We start from the raw sequence: 21,580 nt of genomic DNA, 5'->3' as shown, positions 1-21,580 counted from the left end.
GAGTTTTCCATACAAGAACCGGTTTTGGATCGATCAGTTTATATGGCAGGTATATGCTATATTGGCGCGATATTTGTGGTTCTAGCAAATAAACAGCTTCTTAGGGAGATAAGAACGGGCGCAAAATTTCAGATCAATATCTCACAAACTGACGCTCTAGTACATGTATATACAGAATGACAGCGGGCTAAATCGAATGGGCTAATCACATACACATTACATATATGAATTATATATACATACATATTTTTAATCACATTATCTACTCCTAAGCATGCATTTTGAATGAGTATCAGTTTGTAATACACTCTCGTGACAGTGTTTCGTGTTTGTACACACGTGACTTCGATGATTTTTCAAACCTCAACAAAAACGTTTATAATTAGAATTTCTTTTTTATTAAAAATTTCAAAAACGCGATTGCATTACAAAATGAAAGTCATAACAATTACAAGCACTTAATACTCTCAAGATTTTTTCCATTTTGCAACGCCGGCGTCTACTAATGAAGGTAATAACGAAAGACTTAAGCGCCGAACTTGCTCTGCTGCTATATAATTTCACCAATAACTGAACAGTACAACTCAAAACCGCTGTCTCAGTAAAAATATTAATCAACAACAAAAACATCATATGGCACAACAGACATAATATCATTGAGCTGTTGCAGCAGCATTGGGCCCCAGTATTGACGTGTTTCGGGCAAGAAAACTTGAAAGATTTGACGCCAATATTGATTCACAATATTTACAGCAAGCTCATCTGCAAAAAAAAGGATTATTTTTAACGCCACATTCCTAATTTAATAATAAATTTCACTCACTCAATGTTGGGTCGGGAAACACACCAGTGGCCGACAGTTTAAAGTCGCCAACCTTAGGCTCAGCGTTGAATCTGCTCATGCGCACAAAACGATGACCATCCGCCTCGTAGAAAGTACCCTCATATGATTGGTCAATATTCACATTCACTGCAAATAACAACAAAAAAATTTATCGCATTAAATTCACATTCATCAAATATAGCAACTCACCCAGCGACACATTGAAGACACCCTTGGGCCGCAATTGTATATTGTTTAGTATTAATTCTGCCTTGTAATTGCCCACGATTGTTATCACTGGCACAAATGAGAGCGATTTTATTGAGACTTTATTACCATTTATTTTAAAGTCGAGCGATTTGATTTCCAATTTCGAAAATCCATATGTGAGTCCATCACGCATTATTATGCGTCCGCGTATGGTGCCACTGGCATACTGAAATGTCGTGCGATTTAGCTTGTACGGATCGATTATCGGTATATTCAAGTCGCGATCGCCGTTTTTCAGGCGTTCCAAGGACTTTTGTAAGAGATTTTTCATGCAGTCGTTTAATTCAGGGCTGCTTTGTTTGCAAACGGGTAGATCGCCAACTGGAAAATATATAATAATGGAATATAATAAATGAAGTATGAAAAATTAAAACATTCAAATATTAAGTTCCTTGATGTAATAATTTAAAGTTGTGATCTGAGATCTATGTGTAGAATGCTACTATTACAAGGCTTTACTTTTGATTTAAATTCCTTCGCAATTATAATAAAATTTATTATTTTGTTGTGAGAACGATTTGTGATTTTTAGACGGCCAATAAGGCATAAAGCATGTAGAATAATATTTAAAAATTGGGGATTAATGGCTTTCATATGAGATCAATCAAATTCAAGGTGCTATAATTTTATTCTATAGTCGTTTGAACCTTGTGATTTTTGTTCGATAGTCGTGTTAAAGGCAAAGAAACAAATATTTTCAAAACAAACCGGAAACGAAAAAGTATTTACATTTTAGGCCTCTGAAGACAGACTGTACCTTAATGAGAAACGGTAATAAAATATTCTGAAGAATATTTCATTAGATGATTTTAATCCTTGACTTTCATAAAATATTACTTTTAAGGGATTTTTAAAAAATTGTCAAAATTGTAATTAGCGTTAAACTGACATGAAAGCGTTGGTATTAAATTTAAAAGTTAAAAATTCAAAAATTTCATGTTATTGAAAAGCTATTAACTAAGAACAGATAATAATGGGACAGTATAATTTCTGTGGAATATAAGAGGTGGGATAGGACTTCTTATTTAAGTGTTTTCGTGAGGTCGAGTGTTGCCATGTAGCAAAATCACATTTTTCCTTGTATTGAAATCATCAGGAACCCAAGTTCCTTGTTTCTAAAACATTTCCAGCACATGTAGTCGCTTTGAAATAGCTTAGCAGGCGACTCCCAATGCTGTAGCAAGCTCTTGTTGCATTTGACATTGATCCCCATGGTAAAACGTCTATAGTTGACGATTAAAGGTTTTTCTTCCTTCACCGGATGGTTGTTAATATCGAAATCGCCGTATTTAAAGCAACGAAAGCAGCCACGACACGTTGTTACACTTGGGGAAGCAGCTCCGTAAACTTTTTGGAGTACTCGATGTGCTTCTGCCACCGATTTCTCTGATTGACAGAAAGAAGTCAACACTTCTCGTAAATGACTTGATCACTTGACAAAGGTTGGACTTATTCCCTTAACCAAAGCTGTATATTGTAATAAAAAAGCACCCGGATATTATAACTGAATTCCCGGGTAAATGATATTTCCAAGAAATTTATTTTGCTAAGTTGATAGAACTGACTTTAATTACTACGCTAAATAGGAATGCCATCTATCAGCCAGTTTGTTAACAGCAGCTGCTAAGTCAATACAGCTCAGTAGTGCGTTGCGATTTTTACAATGGATAAAAATATCGAACAAAGAATTTGACTCAAACTTTATATTTGTAACTAAATTAATGCTGAATCATTGCGAATGTTGGAAAAGACTTACGCTAATTCGGTTTTATCAAAAACAGAAGCCTACGAGTGGTACAAGCCCTTTAAAAGACGATCGGGAGATCTTTGAAAATATGCTTCGTTCTGAACGACCTTCGACCTCTTCAACTGATTAAAATATTAAAAAAGTGAAGAATATGTTGCTTGAAAATGGACAGTAAAGTGTTAGAGAGATGGAAATAGAGTTCGACATCTCTCGCAAGTCCGTTGTAATGATTTTGGTGAATATTTTGAGTATGAAACTCGTTCTTGCTCGACTCATCCCGATAAAGCTGCATTTTTTTTTTCAAAAAGAGTACCGAAAGCACTTCTCTTTGGAAATGCTTGATCGTACGAATTTCGATTCCACATTCATGAAGAACATTATAAGTGCCAATTAGACATGGGTTTATGAGTTTGACATGCGAATAAGTCAACAATGATCGGAATTGGGGGGGGGAAATGTGCCGAAACCAAAAAAAAACCACGCCAAAGCTGCACAAAAATCAAGGTGATTTTCATTATTTTTTTCAATATTCAGGGTTTGGTGCATCGTGAATTTGTTCTGTAGGGGCAGACGGTCAAAAAAGAGTTCAATTTGGCCGTATTGAGACGTTTGCGTGAGAGCATCCGTCAAAAAAGGTCACAATTGTGAACCCGTTTTCAGTCGGTCAGACAGACAAAACAAAATTCTCTGAAGACCATCGCAAAAAATGCTTATGAAAAGTGTATCGAGGACTGGAAAAATCGTTGCCATAAGTGTATTACATCTGAGGGGATTATTTTGAAGGCGACAAAATATACATTGAAGAATAAATAAATATTCTGTGTTTCATTTAAAATTTCCGGGTACACACACAATGTACGACAAACAAACAAATTCACAAATGTGGAAATGCAGTTCCGTTTTCAAATGTCTAGGTTAAGTTTATCAGGTAATGTCCGAAGAAATAGGATTTTTGATAATATTTTTGATTTTGTAAGCTAAAAAACTACTTTTTCTGCCGCCATCTTTTTTATACTCTCGCAACAAAGTTGCTAAGGTGAGTATTATAGTTTTGTTCACATAACGGTTGTTTGTAAGTCCTAAAATTAAAAGGGTCAGATATAGGGTTATATCTACCAAAGTGATCAGGGTGACGCGTAGTGTTAAAATCCGGATGTTTGTCTGTCCGTCCGTCCGTGAAAGCTGTAACTTGAGTAAAAATTGAGATATCATGATGAAACTCGGTACACGTATTTCTTGGCTCCATAAGAAGGGTAACTTCAAAGATGGGCAAAATCGGCCAACTGCCACGCCCACAAAATGGCGAAAACCGAAAACCTATAAAGTGTCATAACTAAGCCATAAATAAAGATATTAAAGTTAAATTTGGCACAAAGGATCGCATTAGGGAGGGGCATATATAAGTGGGTGTGACCCCGTCCCCTAATAAGGTTTTTGTTCGAAAACTACTATAGCTATGCCAACCAAATTCTATAGGGTCGTTTCCTTCAGGCATTTCCATATACAATGAATGACAAAAAACGTCAGAAATGGCAGAAGGAAGCTGCACCCAGGCTTTTTTTAAAAATTGAAAATGGGACCTTATGGACCAAAAACCATATCTCGGGAACTACTAGACCGATTTCAATGAAATTCGGTATATAATATTTTCTTAACACCCTGATGACATGTACGCAATATGGGTGAAATCGGTTCACAACCACGCCTTCTTCCAATATAACGCTATTTTGAATTCCACCTGATGCCTTCTCTGTATAATATATACATTAGGAAATGAAAATACAATTCAATACTCAAAGTACACAAACTGATCTAATCTAATAAATTTTACAGCAAAATAAAAAAATATGTAAATTATTATCACTTTATCATACGAGAGTATAAAATGTTCGGTGACACCCAAACTTAGCCCTTCCTTACTTGTTTAGTCTAAAATGTTGACTAGTCCTTTGATAATTATCTATATTCATGTGAAATAAAAATATTAATTTTTTTTTTATTTTTTTAGTTTCAGATTATTTTAACCGAAAAAATCTGCCTAGTTGGCACAAAACTGTACTGTACTCAGACAGAAAAACCTAAGTGAACAGTATAAAATTGACAAGTTATTTTTTAGTACGCTCATTTAGGAAGCAGGGCAGCAGTGGAAAGTGCAATTTCACTTCTGCTGGGTGCCAGGACACAAAGGCATTGAGATTGCCAAAAATGGCGTGCGGCTAACCGAAAACGTGCTCAACATTGAGAAACCCATGCATTGTGCATAACTAAAGTACACAAAATTCCTATTGGCACTCGATATAAACGCCCACAGATTAGTGCTAAAAGATTGAGAAGACTACTGGAAGTGTCTAGAGCAAAGCACCAAGGAAAACATGGAACACGTCTTGTGCACTTGTTCCGCATTGGCAAGACTCCACCGTAAGCATTTGGCGTTCCCACGGTATGATACACTGAAAGAAATATCGATAGTGAGGCCACAGAGTCTGTTAAAATTCGCGTGAAGCGCAGGCATCCTAAACGATGACTACTCTTAGACTTAGTAACTGAAGTCCATCTGGCATCCGAAAGGATGACTACTCTACTCGATCTGACATCACAATGAACCAAACTGATCTATGCGTGGCTTATTGGCCTATCAGAGTAACCTAACCTAACCTAACCTAGTACGAAAATGTGCAATTGAAAAAATACCTTATCTTCACAGAAAACATTTTATTATTCACTTTCATTATTTCGCATTTTATCTTACAACTACAATATAATACAATGTATATGAATCATAAATTTTGTCTACACTTATCAGTGTTACTTAAGTAAATATATGTATATGTGAAAGCGCTAACAACATCTAGCGCATTATTTCAGCGCAAATTTAGCTTAATAATATACAAGCATAAGCACATATATATTTATATATATAATTGCAACAATGAACTAGTATTCGCATTATTAACTTGCGCAGAATAAAAAAGCCTACACAATTTGCCCTGCGTCAATATCATAAATTCATCTGTGTACGAAGTGATCTTAGAATGGATAATTGTAAATTAGTAGGCACGTAATCAGCGCATATCAAAGGTCACACAATTGTGCGCTTGAAATGCTGCCTTCGAAGCGGCTGACCTTCATTTAAATGGCTGCTGTGATTATGACGCGCTACAATTGTTGGTGTTGCTGTTGTTGTGAGGCTTAGAGTGTACACATGTGAATAAGTAAACAACAACATACACTGAGTAGAAATAAGCCACGGTTAATGTTACAGCTGCACATATATCTACTATACTATAATATACATACATACATTCACGCACATACTTGTACAGCGAACACTAAAGCGCGCATGAAATTAAGAACTTTTGCGTTAAAAGCTGAAATCAATTATCGTATTTGATTTTGAATTGTGTGGAGGTCGAATTATTATTTCGCAATATGTAAATAAATTGAATCTGATTGTTTTTCTACTAACAAAGCCATCAATATTACGCAAATATTAAAAACAAAAATTTTTTTGATATTTTTTTCAGTATTTTTTTTTAAATACTTTTGTTAAAATATTTTTTTTTAATTTAAAATTTTTTTTTCTTAATATTTTTTTCTATTTTTTTATATATTTTTTTCCGATCAATTATAGTCTTATTTCAGCCAAAATTATTTCAATATTTCATGCTCTGCAACAATCAAAAGCAGTAAATATAGCAGAAAGCATCTGATGCGTTGAAGCAGGTCATGTAAAGTTAGTAGCAAGAAAGGTTACTCATACGACACGGCGTGCGGCGAATTACTAATTAGATAATTATGTGCTTATAATTGGTTTATATGTCATGTTTTTAAGCATACTTGGTAGAATTAGACTTAAAAGCGCACAGACATGTTGTGATGGTAGTGTTTATATGTAGGTATGTATACATCTACGTATATATGGCGATCGCACTGTTTGTCTACTAAACTGCGGATTTGAATTTAAAAAAGTCTACTAAACTGCGAATTTGAATTAGAAATGAAAGTAAAAACGTTAACATCGGTTGCCCCAAATCTATAATACTCTTCACAGGTGCATTTATTATAGACTAAAAGGGTATAAAAAGATCTTTCTTTTGATTTTAGTCGCTCAATTAGTATGGCAGCTATAGTTGTCCGATCTAAACAATATGTTCAGATATTAAAGACTTGCCTTGGACAATAACCTATGTCAAATTTAGTTAACATATCTTATCAAATAAAAAAGTTTTTCCTACAAGGTCTTGATTTTGATAGGTCAGTTTGTATGAAAGCTATTTGCTACAGTGTGCCGATCTGAATGAATTATTCAGAAATTATAGCCTTGCTTTAAAGAGTAATGTATGCTAAATTTCATGAATATATCTTGTCAAACAAAAAAGTTTTCCATACAAGTAGCTGATTTGCATCGTTCAGTTTGTATGGCAGCTATATGTTATAGTTATCAGATATCGGTGATTCCGACAAATAAGTAGGTTCTTGGCGAGAGAAGGACGTATGCAAAATTTAATATTGATATCTGAAAAACTGAAGGACTAGATAACCTTTATACTGGCAGGCAGATTAACAGGCGGTCTCCGACGTTTCCTTCCTGGTGTTACACACCAAGCGCCAAACTTAATATGCAGTATTCTAAGTGTAATAGATATGGAGGATTACGTTAGGTTAAATTAATCTGGTAAGCCAATAAGCCAGCAATAAGCATAGACCAGTTTGGTTCTTTGCGAGACCAGATGGAGTTCACTTGCTAAATTCAAGAAGAGTAGTCAGGATGCCTGCACTTGACGCGACTTTTAACAAACTAAGATTGAGGATTAACTATCAAACTTGTTTTATTTTTTTTACGAATATATTATTTTGAATGTATGCAATTTGTATTGCGATTTGGCACTTATACTTTTCAACACTTTTTCTTCAATTTTATCAAATACTTTTATTCTCTTTATATAGTAGTAACATTAATGTTTTTCTCACCTGTAAAATATTTCTTCGGCTTCGAAGCACTTGCTGCTGCATTACCATTCGCAACGCTGTCGGCTGCTTTAGTCTCATCGCTCGTTTTAACAGATATAGTGGTTGGAGGGGTGACTGCAGGCACAGAGCTGGCGGTGCTTGATATTTCAGCAGTGCTAGCGCCCTCTAATGTAGTGCTTGTTGTTGTTGCTGATGTTTCTAAAGCAACATTTGTTGTTGTTGCTGCGGTTGCTGCAGATGTTGTGGTCACATCTTGTGCGCACACGCTCCAGCAGAAGAAAACGAAAACACACGCGGGACCCAAAACTTGTCTCAAATGCATTTTCGTACTTTTATTGAGCACTAAATTTCTGTTGTTTTATTATTTATTGTTTTTTTCACGATTTATAGGCGCGCATGCGCTGTGAAAATCTCCACTGCAGTTCAAACTCTTTACTATGCTTTTATCGTTTAAGAAATGCACCACAAACACCAAACACGTGGTGGACGCGTCCACAACTGACCGGCTTCTGAATGCCACTGCATTGCTGCAGCTGGTTTTATGGCACCTTCCAATAAGAATAAAATTGATTTGATTATAATGTCTTGCGATTTTACATGCAAACACACAAAACTAACCGGCTAACTATTATATAGTATATGTATGTGTATATGTACGTATAAATCGGTATACATATCATATTTAGATATGTGCTGTATTTGTGTGTGCATAAATATGTCATAGCGCAATCTGAAATATCTGCATTTATAAGCACGATCCGATGCTCAATTATTGGCCACATGTGCAGCATGCAACTTTTTGTGCTTTAATACACAGCACTAACGCTCACTTACACAAATGCCTTTATTTCATATAAAAAGTGGTTTATGTGGAATAATTACATAAGGTAACTATATAATATTTCTATTATTTTAAATTGTTTGTTATTCATTGTTTCTCTGTTAAATATTATATAGTTAATAATAACTGGTTTCTGTAAGTTCTCAATTAAAGGAAAATAAGCAGGGATAGTGCGTTTAGAAAAAAATGTTTTCGTTCAGTTATCTACATAGGTTAGTCTGGTAGGCCAATAAGCCACGCAAAAACCAGTTCTGGTCCCTTGCGATACCTGATGGAGTTCAGTTACTAGATTCATGAGAAGTAGTCATCCTTAATGATGCGTGTGAGTTTTAACAGACTCTGTGGCCTCACTATCGATACCTCCTTCAGCGTAGCATACCATGAGAAACCCAGATGCTTACAGCGTAGTCTTGCTAATGCGGAACAAGTGCACAAGAGATAATCCATTGTTTCCCTATTGCCTTGCTGTAGACATTTCCTGCAGTCTTCTCGATCTATCAGCTCCGTTCTGTCACCAGACAGTGACCAGTTAGTATTCCAATCATTTTCCTATAGTCTCTTCTATCGAATGCCAACAGGAATTTTGTGTACTTCTTATTTAACGTTTCATGTAGCAGACATATTTGAGTATAGTGCCTTAACTATTATTATTCATTCTTTATTAGAAATCTTTTTTTATTTAAAGTACATCCAAAACAAACCGGCTTTAAAATTAGCTTAGAATCTAAGAATAATAGAAATAGAAATAACAAGAAAAAACGTTAACTTCGGCTGCACCGAAGCTAAGATGCATTTATTTTAGTAACTATGTGTTCAGTTTGTAGGGAAGCTATATGCTATAGCAATCCGATCTGAACAATTTTTTTGGAGATTACATTGTTGCCTTAGAAAATAATCTATACCAAATTTGGTGAAGATACATTTTCAAATGTGAAAGTTTTCCATACAAGAACTTGATTCCGATTTCAGTTTATATGGCAGCAATATGCTATAGTGGTTCGATATCGGCCATTCCGACAAATGAGCAGCTTCTTGAAGAGAAAATTACGTTTGGAAAATTTCAAAAGGATATCTTAAAAACTGAGGGACTAGCTCGTATATATACAGACAGAAACAGATGCCGAGGCGAAATGACAGACGATATTACAGTACATGGCTAAATCGACTCATTATTTTAAAAATACTGATCATTTAGAAAACAATAATACGTATATACATTTATAGGGTCTGAGATTTTATATCGTTTAAATTGAGAAGAATGAATAAACGAAATTTATCGATAAAATTAGTAGTTAATTTCGGAATTATCTTAAAATTAAAATTTTCAACCTTAACAAATAAAGCCTACGAAAAGAAAATTATATAATAATATTGAGAAACTTCTATTTATCGATAAAAATTATTTGAAAATAATATCGGATTATGTATCGATAAACCCTAAAATAAATTACTATAGAAAATTTTTAGTTCTGATAAATAGATATTTCCATAAGAAAATTTTCAAATAGCACCGAAAAATTTATATTTATGGATAAAAGTAATTTTGAAAATATATCGGACTATGTATCGATAAACATTAAAAAAATAAATACCGTAAAAGCAAGGTTTTTGATAAAACTTTAAAAAATATTTATCGATAAAAATAATTTTTAAAATATATCCGATTATATATCGGTAAACATTAAAGAAAATGAATATAGAAAATACAATAAAAGCCGGGTAAAATTATAAAACAGATAATTTTATATTATTCGATAAATATTTGAAAGGAAAAAGATCAGATTTATAATCATTGAAATTGAAATTAATGAAATAGCGATATTGATCGATACATTTTTCTTTCATTTAGTAATTACCTTACAATCAATATTTTTAACTTTGATAAATAGCTCTTTCGATAGGAAAATGTTCAAATAACACTGACAAATTTATATTTATGGATAAAAATAATTTTAAAAAATATATCGAATTATATATCGATAAACATCACATGAAATTTATATAGAAAATATCATATAAGTAAGGTAGCTGTATAAAAATTTGAAAAAAATGTCGATAAAAATAATTTTTAAAAATATTTCGGATTATATATCGATAAACATTTAAGGAAATTAATATAGGAATTTAAAAAAACAGATCATTTTATGTTTTTCGAAAAATTTTTAAAAAGAAAAAAATATCAGATTTGTTATCGTTGAAATTGAATATAATGAATAGGCGATATTTATCGATAAACTTTTATTTATTTAGGTGTTACTTTAATATAAAAACTTTAAACTTTAATAAATAAAGCTTTGATAAGAAAATTTTTAAATAGGACCGAGAAATTTATATTTATCGACAAAAATAATTTTTAAAACATATCGGATTATATATCGCTAAACCCTAAAATAAATTAATTTAGAAAATAGCATAAACACAAGGTATTTGCGAAGAAGAATTATAAAATGAAGTTATCAGTAAAAATTATAAATGTTAATATATTTTTATATAAATATTGGGTAGTCGAAAAATTCTGTTTTTTAATAAAAATTAAACAATATTCTTTTCACACTTACTTGAGCTTTCATCTGACACTAAATTGTCGGCATTGAACTCCAAATCACCGATTTCTGGTACAACATTGAATGACCTCAAATGCAAGTATTTATGACCATCACGCTCTGTGAGATCGCCTTCTGCCTCGATGTCCAGCTGCAAATCAGCTAATAATAAACAACATGAAAAGCATGTAAATTTGCACACTTAATTTCTCTCTTCCCTTTTACTTACTCAATTTGCTGCCCCTCGGATTGCAGATTCATACCTTCTGCCGCCAACTCTCCTTGGAAAGTGCCTTGTTTTTCAATGTTTGGCGATTTTGTAGTCAATTGCAACTTCACGTGATCGTCATACATTTCAAAATTTAGATTCTCCACAGTGATCTCACTTATACCCTTTATAATCAAATTGTGTACGTTCAAGGAGCCTTTTGCGAAATCGTCGCTCATTTCCACCTTACGACTTGTTATGACCAAGGGATCTAGGGGTGGTATACCTAATTCAGGAATGCCATTCTTGAGACGTGGTTTCACCTCGTTTAGTCCATTCATAATGCATGCATTCAGATCTAAATTAGTGCCCACGCATGTAGGTATACCAGGCGCTAAAATAAATGAAAATAATGAAAGCAATAATAACAATAAGCAATAATAATATTAGGCAAGTAATAACAATAAGCAATTATAGCAATAAGCAATAATATATTGCTAGCAATTAAATAACATAAATGGTGACATTAATACTTTTTAAGAGTAACAACAACAACTTGGAATTGCTAATTCTAATAGTCGTGGTCAGTGCGGTTAGTGACACAGGTCCTTGGCACACATGCGTACATACGTGCACGTGTTTACTCGTTCTCGTATCGGCGAAGTCACATCGCCAACATAATTGCCTTGGCATTGCTCTAAGCATGTTTCAAACGTTATTACGTATGTGTGTCATTCAGAAGCTAATGTCTTTAAGCTTACTCATAAAAATTCCGAAATTCTCAAATAATTGTTTAGATTTTTTCTGATTTTGCTCTCGTTGACATCAATTTAATTAGGTTGGGACAGATTTAACGACTTTGATATGTTTCAGTGCTGACATATACTTCAAATGTTTACTTTAAATCAATTACGAATTTTAACTTAAAATTTCAGTTTTGTTGCTTTGAAATTGTCGTTACGCCTATTTAGTACACTGTTTGGCCTCACTTTGTACGAAGCTCGCAAAACAAGCCAGGAAAAGCAGCAAAACATTTACTTTTTTTTGTATATTGTTTTCTCTAAAAAAGTGACTTCTCCAAAAAAGATAGAATAGCAAGTTCTCGAAGAAAAAGTAGATTAAGTTTTTCCACTTAAAAATTACTCTTTTTCGGTGTTGATATAACCTCTAAAATGATAATGAAACTGTTACAACATTTTTTTAACATTATTTTTCGAATTCGTTCTCAACTAAATTGACAAGAGGTTTGGCAAGACTTTTCATGAACTTCTTAAACAATTAGGCACAATTACAGAATGACAGAAGGAAACGTTGGAGACCTTGAAAAGTAGGTATGTGAATAAATAATCATGTCAAGTTGTGAAAATTTGGCCAGGTGTGTCTGTATATACGAAAAATACTCACTCAGTTTCGATATCGATCGAGATATCGATCTCAAACTTTGCACACATTTTTTGCTCTTAAAGAAACTGTTCATTTGTTGGATCAAATCAAAGTCTTGTATGGAAAAATGTTTAATTTGAATTAAAAATGTTTGATTCGCCATGAATTGTTACTCAAATCAATGGGGCAATATCCGAAGAAATTGTTCAGATCAAATCAGTATAGCATATAGCCGCCATACAAACTGATCGGTCAAAATTAAGAAAAATTCTTTTTGCAAGCTACAAGAAATGCACTTTTAAAGGGTATTACAGCTTCGGTGCGGTCGGTTTTTCTTGTTTTATGATCATTTCTTAACCTGCAGACGATGTTGTCTTTAGAGCTGGACCAAAATTCTGTGGACTTATCTTCATTATTTTGCATTATGATGAGTATAACAATAAACGTTAATATTAAAGCCAACTTCGACGACTTCAACGCCTGCTTCCGTCTAATATCAAACATTTGTTTTAATAGGGGTGACTCCTCGGACCCAAAAATAAACCATTGCTCTAAAAGTGTAGTTATCTAGTATACTTAGTTCTCTATTAGACCAATGGCTTACCTTTGAGTCCTTATGTTGTAAAAACCTTCTCATAAAATCTTTGAAAAGTACTGTAAAATTTTAGACCAGGAATTGCAGCTTGGACTTTCTCAGTACAGTTTTTAAGGTCCAAAAAAGACAGAGGAAGGTAGAAAGAAGAGATGCAAGCTCCACTTGTCATCTGATCAAATTTGACCAAATAGACCAGTCCTATAAAGTATAGTTTCTCTATGGCGTTCATCTCTTACATTTTTTTTTATTCCGAAATAAAAGTGTCTCTTCCGTGATAATTTTATTTCTAAAACTTGATTTTCTGAGTCCTACAGCGAAGTTTCGGTCACTAATTTAATTATATAATAATAATACTTTAATTTAATGATCATAATTTATATATAAATACTTTCCAACCTCAAATCAACTTTTTATTGAATGACTAGTTATAAATTTATCGCATGATATTTATAGTTATTTGTCCCATAACATTTTTGTCGCATGCGATTTGAATGCACACTGCCAGCTTGCAATGCTTAATTTTAATATCAATTCAAACTACATAGTTGTAAATACCGGAAATAATTCAGTTAGACCACTAATAATTGCTATTTTTATTGAAATCACTTAAATTCGCATTAGCTGCAGTTAGACGACTCATAAATTGATATATGCAGGTTCGTGACAAATTTCATATAAACAAAAAGTTTAGCAAATTTTTGTAAAATTAAACATTCCAATTGTTGTTATGGGAAATGGTAAATAAATATTTTAATTTAAGTTAAAATCACTCAGTTTATATTTTCTTGTGCAATCTTAATTCAAAAAACCAAAATTCCTAAAAAGCGCCGTGTCATAATAATTCTAATAACTTTTGAACAAATATTTATTTTTATCAACTTTTTTGATATCTTCATTCGTAGGATTAATTTAAAAAAAATATATTTTTATTTGTAAGCTCTTAAATCTATGATTTTTTGAAAGAAGAAAAAAATGTCGCTGAGTTCAGATTTTTAGAAATCAGCTCTGCAAGAATCCGTATTTAAAACAACGTATCCTTACTGATTCAAATGTTATGATATTTTTAAAGAAAACATATTTTTTACGTGTTAATTATATTGATATTTTAAAGGCTCAGTAACACCTTTTAAAGCTTAGCCAAACATTTTTCCTTGCGTAACGTTTTTCACTAGGAATATGGGTTCGTTTTACATGAGTTTACAAGTTTCAAAAAATCGATTTTTTTTCTTGTCTAAATTCTACAACACTTCTAGAATATTGTCCTAAATTCCTCGAGTTGTTCCAAGTAATAGTTTCGGAGATACAGCCTTGAGAAGTTGTGCCGTCGAGGCTAGCTAGGCTAAGTGCGCCGTCTTTAAACGCGTTTTTCTCGAAACTGAGTTTTTAAAGTCGGTTGGCAGGATATGTCGAGAACTACTCAACCGATCTTCATGATTTTGTGACAGTAAAAAATTCTAATAAAATATTTCATTTTTAAATGAGAAAAAATGTTGAAAAAAGGCTGTTTTTAGTTATTCGGGATTCCAGTTGAAGTTTTTGACAATCGAAATAAGAAATTTTCCTTTCTGTACACATGAGCGTTAAATCGGAGCCGTTGCCGCTAAAAATTATTTCTCCTATCATTGCCAGCTTATCGTTGAAGAACAATGAAAACCTCTTCGCAAAACCCCACTACTATGATATAACAGTTATTCAAGTTTTTAGTAAAAATATTTGACAATCGATGTAAGAAACTTTCGTTGAACCTTTATTTGATGCTTACTTTGACTAATACCTGTAAGTACATATGTGACCTGGTCTACGAAAAGGGAGCTAACGTGCGAAAGCTAGTTTTCTGGGAAAAGCTGTTAAAAATAATCGTCAGTTTCTCGTTATCTCATTAATTGTTCTCCTTTCTTACACCTAAGCCCCTTTTCCGTAGACCAGGTCACATATGTACATTATCAAGAAAGCATTTCTTGGATTTCACATTAGTTTATATTACATTTTCCTTATACTTTTCTGAATCCAGATACACTGTAATAAAGCTTTTATATTTTTAAACTCAGCACACTTACGTAGTACAGTCATTGGTGTGATATCGGGCAATTTCGGCATGCCGACTTTCAGTTGAAAACTTGCAGCGCTCCAGCCAGTCAAGCAGGCCAGTATAACGAGCATGTACGAAATGCCCGACATTTTCTTGATTTCTAACAAAATAAAATTGTTCTCAAAAATTGCACTGAAGGATGCGCGATATGTCGCTTAGTATTGCCTAGATCACTTGTTAGAATTATTGAAAATAACGCGACAACACTTCGATTATTTTTAAAATAATCTGAAATATATCTTAGTAGATATATAATGTTTTTCATTACGAACATGACGAACGGTTTTGCAACACACACGCAGCTGTGTGTTCCGATATATAATTGAAGTATATAAGATTTTTTTCAATCAAATCGATTTTCCATGGCATTTCAGCTCCTATGTTACTGGCAATAAATATTTTTTTAATAAATCGATACCTTCGCGGTTATTAAAAATGCTTAAAAGAATAAAAAGCCTAATAATTTTTATAAAGTTTTGAGCGAAGTGACAATTGAAGTCAGGTTATATGCAAATATTGGGTAGTCGATAAAGTCTTTTCGTATTTCACATTGTGTTTTACCATATAGTGTTGGAAACGTGAGATTTTAAGCATCATTTAACCAAAATTAAATTCGGGGAAGTTGAAAAAAAGTTAAAGCTGTTTAAAAATTAGTGAAGGTAAGGAAGAAATTCGCTATATTTTGAAAAAGCGAAGAATGCCACGCAAGCCACCAATGAAATTTGTGAACATTTCGTAGACGATGCTGTATCAGTTCGTGTAGCACAACAATGGTTCGCTCGCTTCCGTTCTGGAAATTTCGATTTATCTATCTCTAATAACGATGATAATATCGATTAAAAAACTCTAAAATCGCCGTCACTTTGATAAGATAAGCTACATGCTCAGCTTAAGAAATATTTTGATGAAATTTTGTGAACAGATTTAATTTAGTAAAAACTGTACCTACGTCCAAAAAAAGACTTTAGAGAGTAGCGAATCGATCGAACGAACATTTGGTATAAATCATAAACTATTTATGCCTGTTTATGATTTAGAATAGAAATATAATAGCAAGCAGTTTTACAACTTGAGATAAGAGCTTTAATATTAAAATTCACAGGGTTACCTTTGCGTTGCTTTGACATGTATATTCTTTCGCTAGTTACCAGAACTCAAATATCGAAAGCAGAGAAGTAGCAGATCAAAGAGGTCTAATTGATACTACAACATATGGTTAAGGTATTATATGTAGCAAATCTTTTAGTTGAATGTTAAGAGATATGATAATATGATTCCTGTAAGGTAAGCACGAAATCGGAACATATTTTACTCCTCGCGCATCGAAGGTGCTTGGGTCAAGTCAGGAATATTCAATAATTTGAGATGGTACATACTATTGGGTAGTCGAAAGCCTTTTCGTATTTTGTCAATAGATGTCGTTGCAGTCGTATATCTCCAGTGCTACCAATCACATTGTGTCATACCATGTAGTGTTGGAAAGGTGAGATTTTAAGCTTCATTACTTCAAAATTAAATTCGGGGAAGTTGAAAAAAAGTTACAACTATTCAAAAATGAGGAAATGGAACATATTTGTTTATTTATTTATTATTATGAATATAAAAAAAAGTTGAAGTTTGATCAGAAATACGAAAAAACTTTTTCGATTACCCAATTTTATGAGCAAAAATAGCAAGATTTTCTTCATAATTTTAAAATTTTTAAATTATTCTTCAAAATCTATGTCGTCCCCCTCCCACTTGGCCCATGTTTTTTTCCAATCCTCGAAACAGTTGTTAAAGTCAATTTCCGGAAAAGACTTCAATGCGCGGAGCTATTCACTTTTAATGGCTTCAATTGACTCAAAACGATTTCCCTGAGGCATTAATTTGAGTTTGCTGAATAGCCGAAAGCTAGATCAGGCAAATACGGAGGCTGCGGCACGATATTGGTTGAAAATTTAACCAAAAACTTACGAAGAATCAATTCAGTTATCGACGATGCATTATCGCGGTGCAAAAACCAAAGTTTGTCGGCCCATAATTTCGGCCTCTTTTTGCGAATAGCTTCGCGAAAACGACGTATAACACTCAAATAGTATTCTTTGTTCAGAGTTTGAACGGTCAGAAGGAGTTCGGACTGCACCACACCTGGATAATTGAAGAAAACTCTCAACATAACCTCGATTTTTTACCTGCTTCGACGTGCTTTTTCGGCTTCGGCTCACTTATGCCATGATATTCGGCCGTTTGAACGTCTATAACCAGGTCGTAAGCATAGATCCAAGACTTATCGATGGTAATAATATGTTTCATGAAATACTGGTAGTCGGAGAGTATTACTTGAATTTCACAGACCTTAACGCGACGCTGTTTTTCGAAAAAATGATTTTGCAAACAATCGCACTTTCACTTTTCTTAGGCTCAAAAGACCATTCAAAATGTTGTTTACTGATCTTTCCGATAATCCAACATTGTCAGTAAGATCTCTGATTGTTAATCCTCGATTCTCAATCACCTATACGTTATTTACGTATTAATCATCAGATATTGATGGCCGTCCTGGGCATGGTTCGAGTGTTCTCAACCCTCTTTGAAAAATTGTTACCAATAAAAAATACTTGCTTGTGATAAACAAATACCACCTAATGTCTTTTCCAAAAGTTTGAACGTTTCGGCATCAGAAATTTGATTCCACACACACACACACAAAATTTAATGGACCTTATGTATTATGCGAAGGCACTTTTTGTACTTCAGAAAGACAAGCGTATACTAAACAAAAATAATTATTTTATGTAACATTTGGCACAGATATCACTGACAGTCATACCAACATAGAAAAGAAATATTTCGACGAATGGGTTTTCGCGCTAAATTTACATTAAAAAGTCTTACTATATTTTGCCCACAGTATAAAAGCTAAAATTTTTTTTTGTCCCTACAGCAAATTGATATAAGGGTGTTTTGTTCTTCATTTATATTAACATTTAATTATTTGTTTTTCTATAAATATATAAATATATTGTCTATAAATATTTAAAACAAAATATATTCTTTGCAAACAAATTTTAGCTTTTTATTTACGTGAAATATTTTAACACAACCAGGGTTAGCATATTCTCAAAGACACAATATTTTTTAAATACAGTACATATAGGTTAAACTTTAAGAAAATTTAATAAATATTTTTACAAACATAAATGCTGTTTAGTAATACAAACGTAATGTTAGCTTTGTCTCTAAATCTTAGCATAAACCTCAAAATTTTTCAAATTGATTCCTCGAATCAAAACATTAACTTAAAACTACAAGTAGTTATAATAAATATATAGAAATATTTGTATAATTAATTAAAACTATTTTAAGACTTATTGCTAAGTTAACTATATTTCAAAAAGAAACCTTACATTCACGCATTTATTGGGCTCAGATTGCCCAATAAGCCTACGATCGAGAAAGGATGGGGCTTTATGCTGCTGGCAGGTCGCGTAACAGGTGGCGGCAGCGTAGGCACACCAACAGACTTGTTGTTCAGCTTCGATGCGCTTGCCGTAGCCGGAGTGTCACATCGCTCATCGCTAATATTAACGACATCGATTTCGGAATCGTCGTCGTCGGAAATTTGTGTTTGTGCCATTAACAGCTCCAATTGCTCCAGATAAGCTGTAGCACGTAATATCTCTTCCGTCATTGCCTCCTGTTGCTGTTCAAGCTCCTTACATTCTTCTTCGATAGCGATCTGTTCCAGCTTTTTGATGCGGCGACTCATACGGCAAGCGATTGTGTTTTTATTGCGACGCTCCTGGTCCTTGAGCGAACGCTCCTTCTTCGGAAACTGGCGCACCATATTCGTGTGAAAAGTGCAAATGCTGCGCAGCTTATCCTCGCTAATGCGTGACAATACAGCGCTCGCGTCCAATTGAGGGTCGCTGCTGTTGACGAGGGAATCAGCGCCTTTGGGCAACTCCAAGGTGCCGACTTCTGTGGGCTTCAGCACTGCTTTAATGCTGTTGGCACTCATCGGGCTAACACTTTTGTTCGACAAATTTGTTTTGTTGCCCTTGTTGGCCGAGGTGCTAATGGCGCTTGTGTTGGTGGACACATTAATGGCACTGCTGCCGGTGATAGGACTGCTGGCGCTGTTGTTACCCGTCTTTTTGGGTGTTGTGTAATTTTGTTTTGCTCCGCCGTCTTGCACAATCTTCTGTTTCTTCTTCGGCGGTTGTGCGAGCAATGATGGTTTTAGCAGGCGTTTGCGTTGTTGACCAGGTTGGGACTCGCTGGCTGCTGCTACCCCTTTCTTAGGTGTTAATGTTACGACGCCGCTATCCTCGCTGCTTGGATTGGATGTGCCAGATGCACCACTGGACATTAGACATGGTCGCTTGCTGCTTGGCGTGCTGGTGGCATTGAAGCGCGCCACAAAGCCCATATATTCTGAAGAGCTATTCGAGTCGGTGGAGAATGGCGTGGAAACGCGCTCAACACCGTAAGTGTGTGGATTGAGTAATGTTGCGTTCGCTGGCGAGCGTCGATCGCGATTGAGTTGATCCAGCTCTTGTAATACATCTTCTTCACGTGAACGCTTGCCGTGGTCGAACTTCTTGTGGCGATAGAGATAGTCCTCGGCTTTCTCATGCATAGATAGATCCATTTTCTTGAGCAGTTCTTTTCACGAATTTCTTGGAATGTAACACTTTCAACTTCTTGTGAATTTGTGTAGAATTTTTACGAAATAATCTGGAATTTCTTTTGAATTTTCTTCACGGCACAGTCAATGTGTTGTCACAATGCTTGAATTCTTAGTAATGATCTAGCTAGCCCTCGGCAGCACTAATTTATATGCCACAAAATGTTGCGATATCAGCATACTTTAAGAGTGCCACACATTCTTAGCTGATAACGCTCTCAGGACAAACAAAGACTTGTTTACGTTTTCGTTTTTATTTTTCAGGGATTCTCCTTTAAACATGTTTTTGCAAAACAACATGTAAAACAAAACATTTGTTTACATTTTCATTTTTATTTTTCAGGGATTCTCTTCTAAACATGTTTTTGCAAAACAACATCCAATCCATTAACTAATTTTGACACAAACAAGTATTGTTCTGCACTTGTTTACGTTTTCGTGCGCACCTTTAAGCTGTCCTCGCGGCAGCGGCTCGTTAACGCCTTGCATTCTAAACTAGCAGAGCCTTCGTAGCGATCCTCGCTGATATGCTACTTGTTGTTATCGTTTTAGTTGTTGTTCATGTTGTTTTCGTTTTAGTTCTTGTTTTGTTTTGCGGTTTGTTTACATTTTTCCTGACTTTCTGCTTGTAAGTACAGCTTACACTTTTAAATTTCACTATTTACAGGTAGTTAGTCAGATCGAAGTCAGATGAAGCATAAATAAAAAATATTATAAAAATGTTTACATAATTGAAAGTATTAGCTAATATGTAAAAATATGTATTAATAATTAAAAAAAATTAAAAAACTCATTTTAACTCACTTTTGATGGTCTATATACTATACATATTGATAGATATGACTGCCTAAACTTCAGTAATAATTTGATTTTACAAAAATTATTTACAAACAAATAACATATAAAATATAATAAAATATTCACAATTAAAAACTGCACATAAATTTAGTTTAATTAAAATAAAATTTAGTTAATATCAACACCTCCTTTTAACTCATATCCAACCGGCGTGATAAACTAAATGTTATTAATTGTGTAAGCAAGTAACGGTTATGATACTCTCAATATAAAATATTACTCTCAATATATAATATATTATTATAATAGCTTAATTAACATAAGTAAAAGAGATAGCAATAAAAAAACCTTCAGTATAATAAACTAAAGTAAAATGTACAATAAATTAACCCTTGGTTGTGTTGTTATAAATTTACTTAGTATTAAATTTTTAACGCTTGTTAAATAATAAAATATTAAATTTTTAAATGACTAAAAAATTGTTAATGCTTGTTAATTAATACTTAAAGCCCATAATATAAAATTATGAAAAATATTTTTTTTTTAAATTTTTCGGTACTCTATAATGCAACCTGTACCTAAAATGCAAAATAACATAACATCACTTTTCATAAGTTTACAGGCGAAAAAAAGCGATATA

General features: G+C 33.6%; 2 protein-coding genes and 1 pseudogene across 2 annotated transcripts; all 3 read right to left on the bottom strand.

Annotated features, from left to right (window-relative positions):
• Positions 1-375: 375 nt before the first annotated feature.
• LOC120769465 lies at positions 376-8,341 on the bottom strand. The gene is made up of 4 exons (XM_040096477.1): positions 7,812-8,341; positions 1,034-1,414; positions 824-970; positions 376-762 (listed from the first exon to the last, which is right to left on the bottom strand). Exons 1-4 carry the CDS (start codon positions 8,131-8,133, stop codon positions 611-613), a joined length of 1,002 nt encoding a protein of 333 aa, XP_039952411.1. The 5' UTR covers positions 8,134-8,341; the 3' UTR covers positions 376-610.
• A 2,679-nt stretch (positions 8,342-11,020) lies between these two features.
• Positions 11,021-15,631, bottom strand: LOC120768877 (annotated as a pseudogene).
• Positions 15,632-18,850: 3,219 nt separating this feature from the next.
• Positions 18,851-21,009, bottom strand: LOC120769624. Its single transcript, XM_040096729.1, has 2 exons — positions 20,947-21,009; positions 18,851-20,799 (listed from the first exon to the last, which is right to left on the bottom strand). The coding sequence occupies exon 2, from the start codon at positions 20,104-20,106 to the stop codon at positions 18,862-18,864; it is 1,245 nt and encodes a 414-aa protein (XP_039952663.1). The 5' UTR covers positions 20,107-20,799; positions 20,947-21,009; the 3' UTR covers positions 18,851-18,861.
• Positions 21,010-21,580: the final 571 nt, after the last annotated feature.

Source organism: Bactrocera tryoni, chromosome 2 (assembly GCF_016617805.1).
Source record: "Bactrocera tryoni isolate S06 chromosome 2, CSIRO_BtryS06_freeze2, whole genome shotgun sequence".
Taxonomy (NCBI): domain Eukaryota; kingdom Metazoa; phylum Arthropoda; class Insecta; order Diptera; family Tephritidae; genus Bactrocera; species Bactrocera tryoni.
This window is presented reverse-complemented; position numbering and strand designations above follow the sequence as displayed.

Excerpts from the sequence above, each read along its gene's own strand:
- LOC120769465 (XM_040096477.1), bottom strand. The coding sequence starts at position 8,133 with ATGCATTTGAGACAAGTTTTGGGTCCCGCGTGTGTTTTCGTTTTCTTC. Across the intron at positions 1,415-7,811 it reads GCCGAAGAAATATTTTACAG|TTGGCGATCTACCCGTTTGC; the intron begins GTGAGAAAAACA and ends TATATTTTCCAG. Across the intron at positions 971-1,033 it reads TGTCTTCAATGTGTCGCTGG|TGAATGTGAATATTGACCAA; the intron begins GTGAGTTGCTAT and ends TGTTATTTGCAG.
- LOC120769624 (XM_040096729.1), bottom strand. The coding sequence starts at position 20,106 with ATGGATCTATCTATGCATGAGAAAGCCGAGGACTATCTCTATCGCCAC.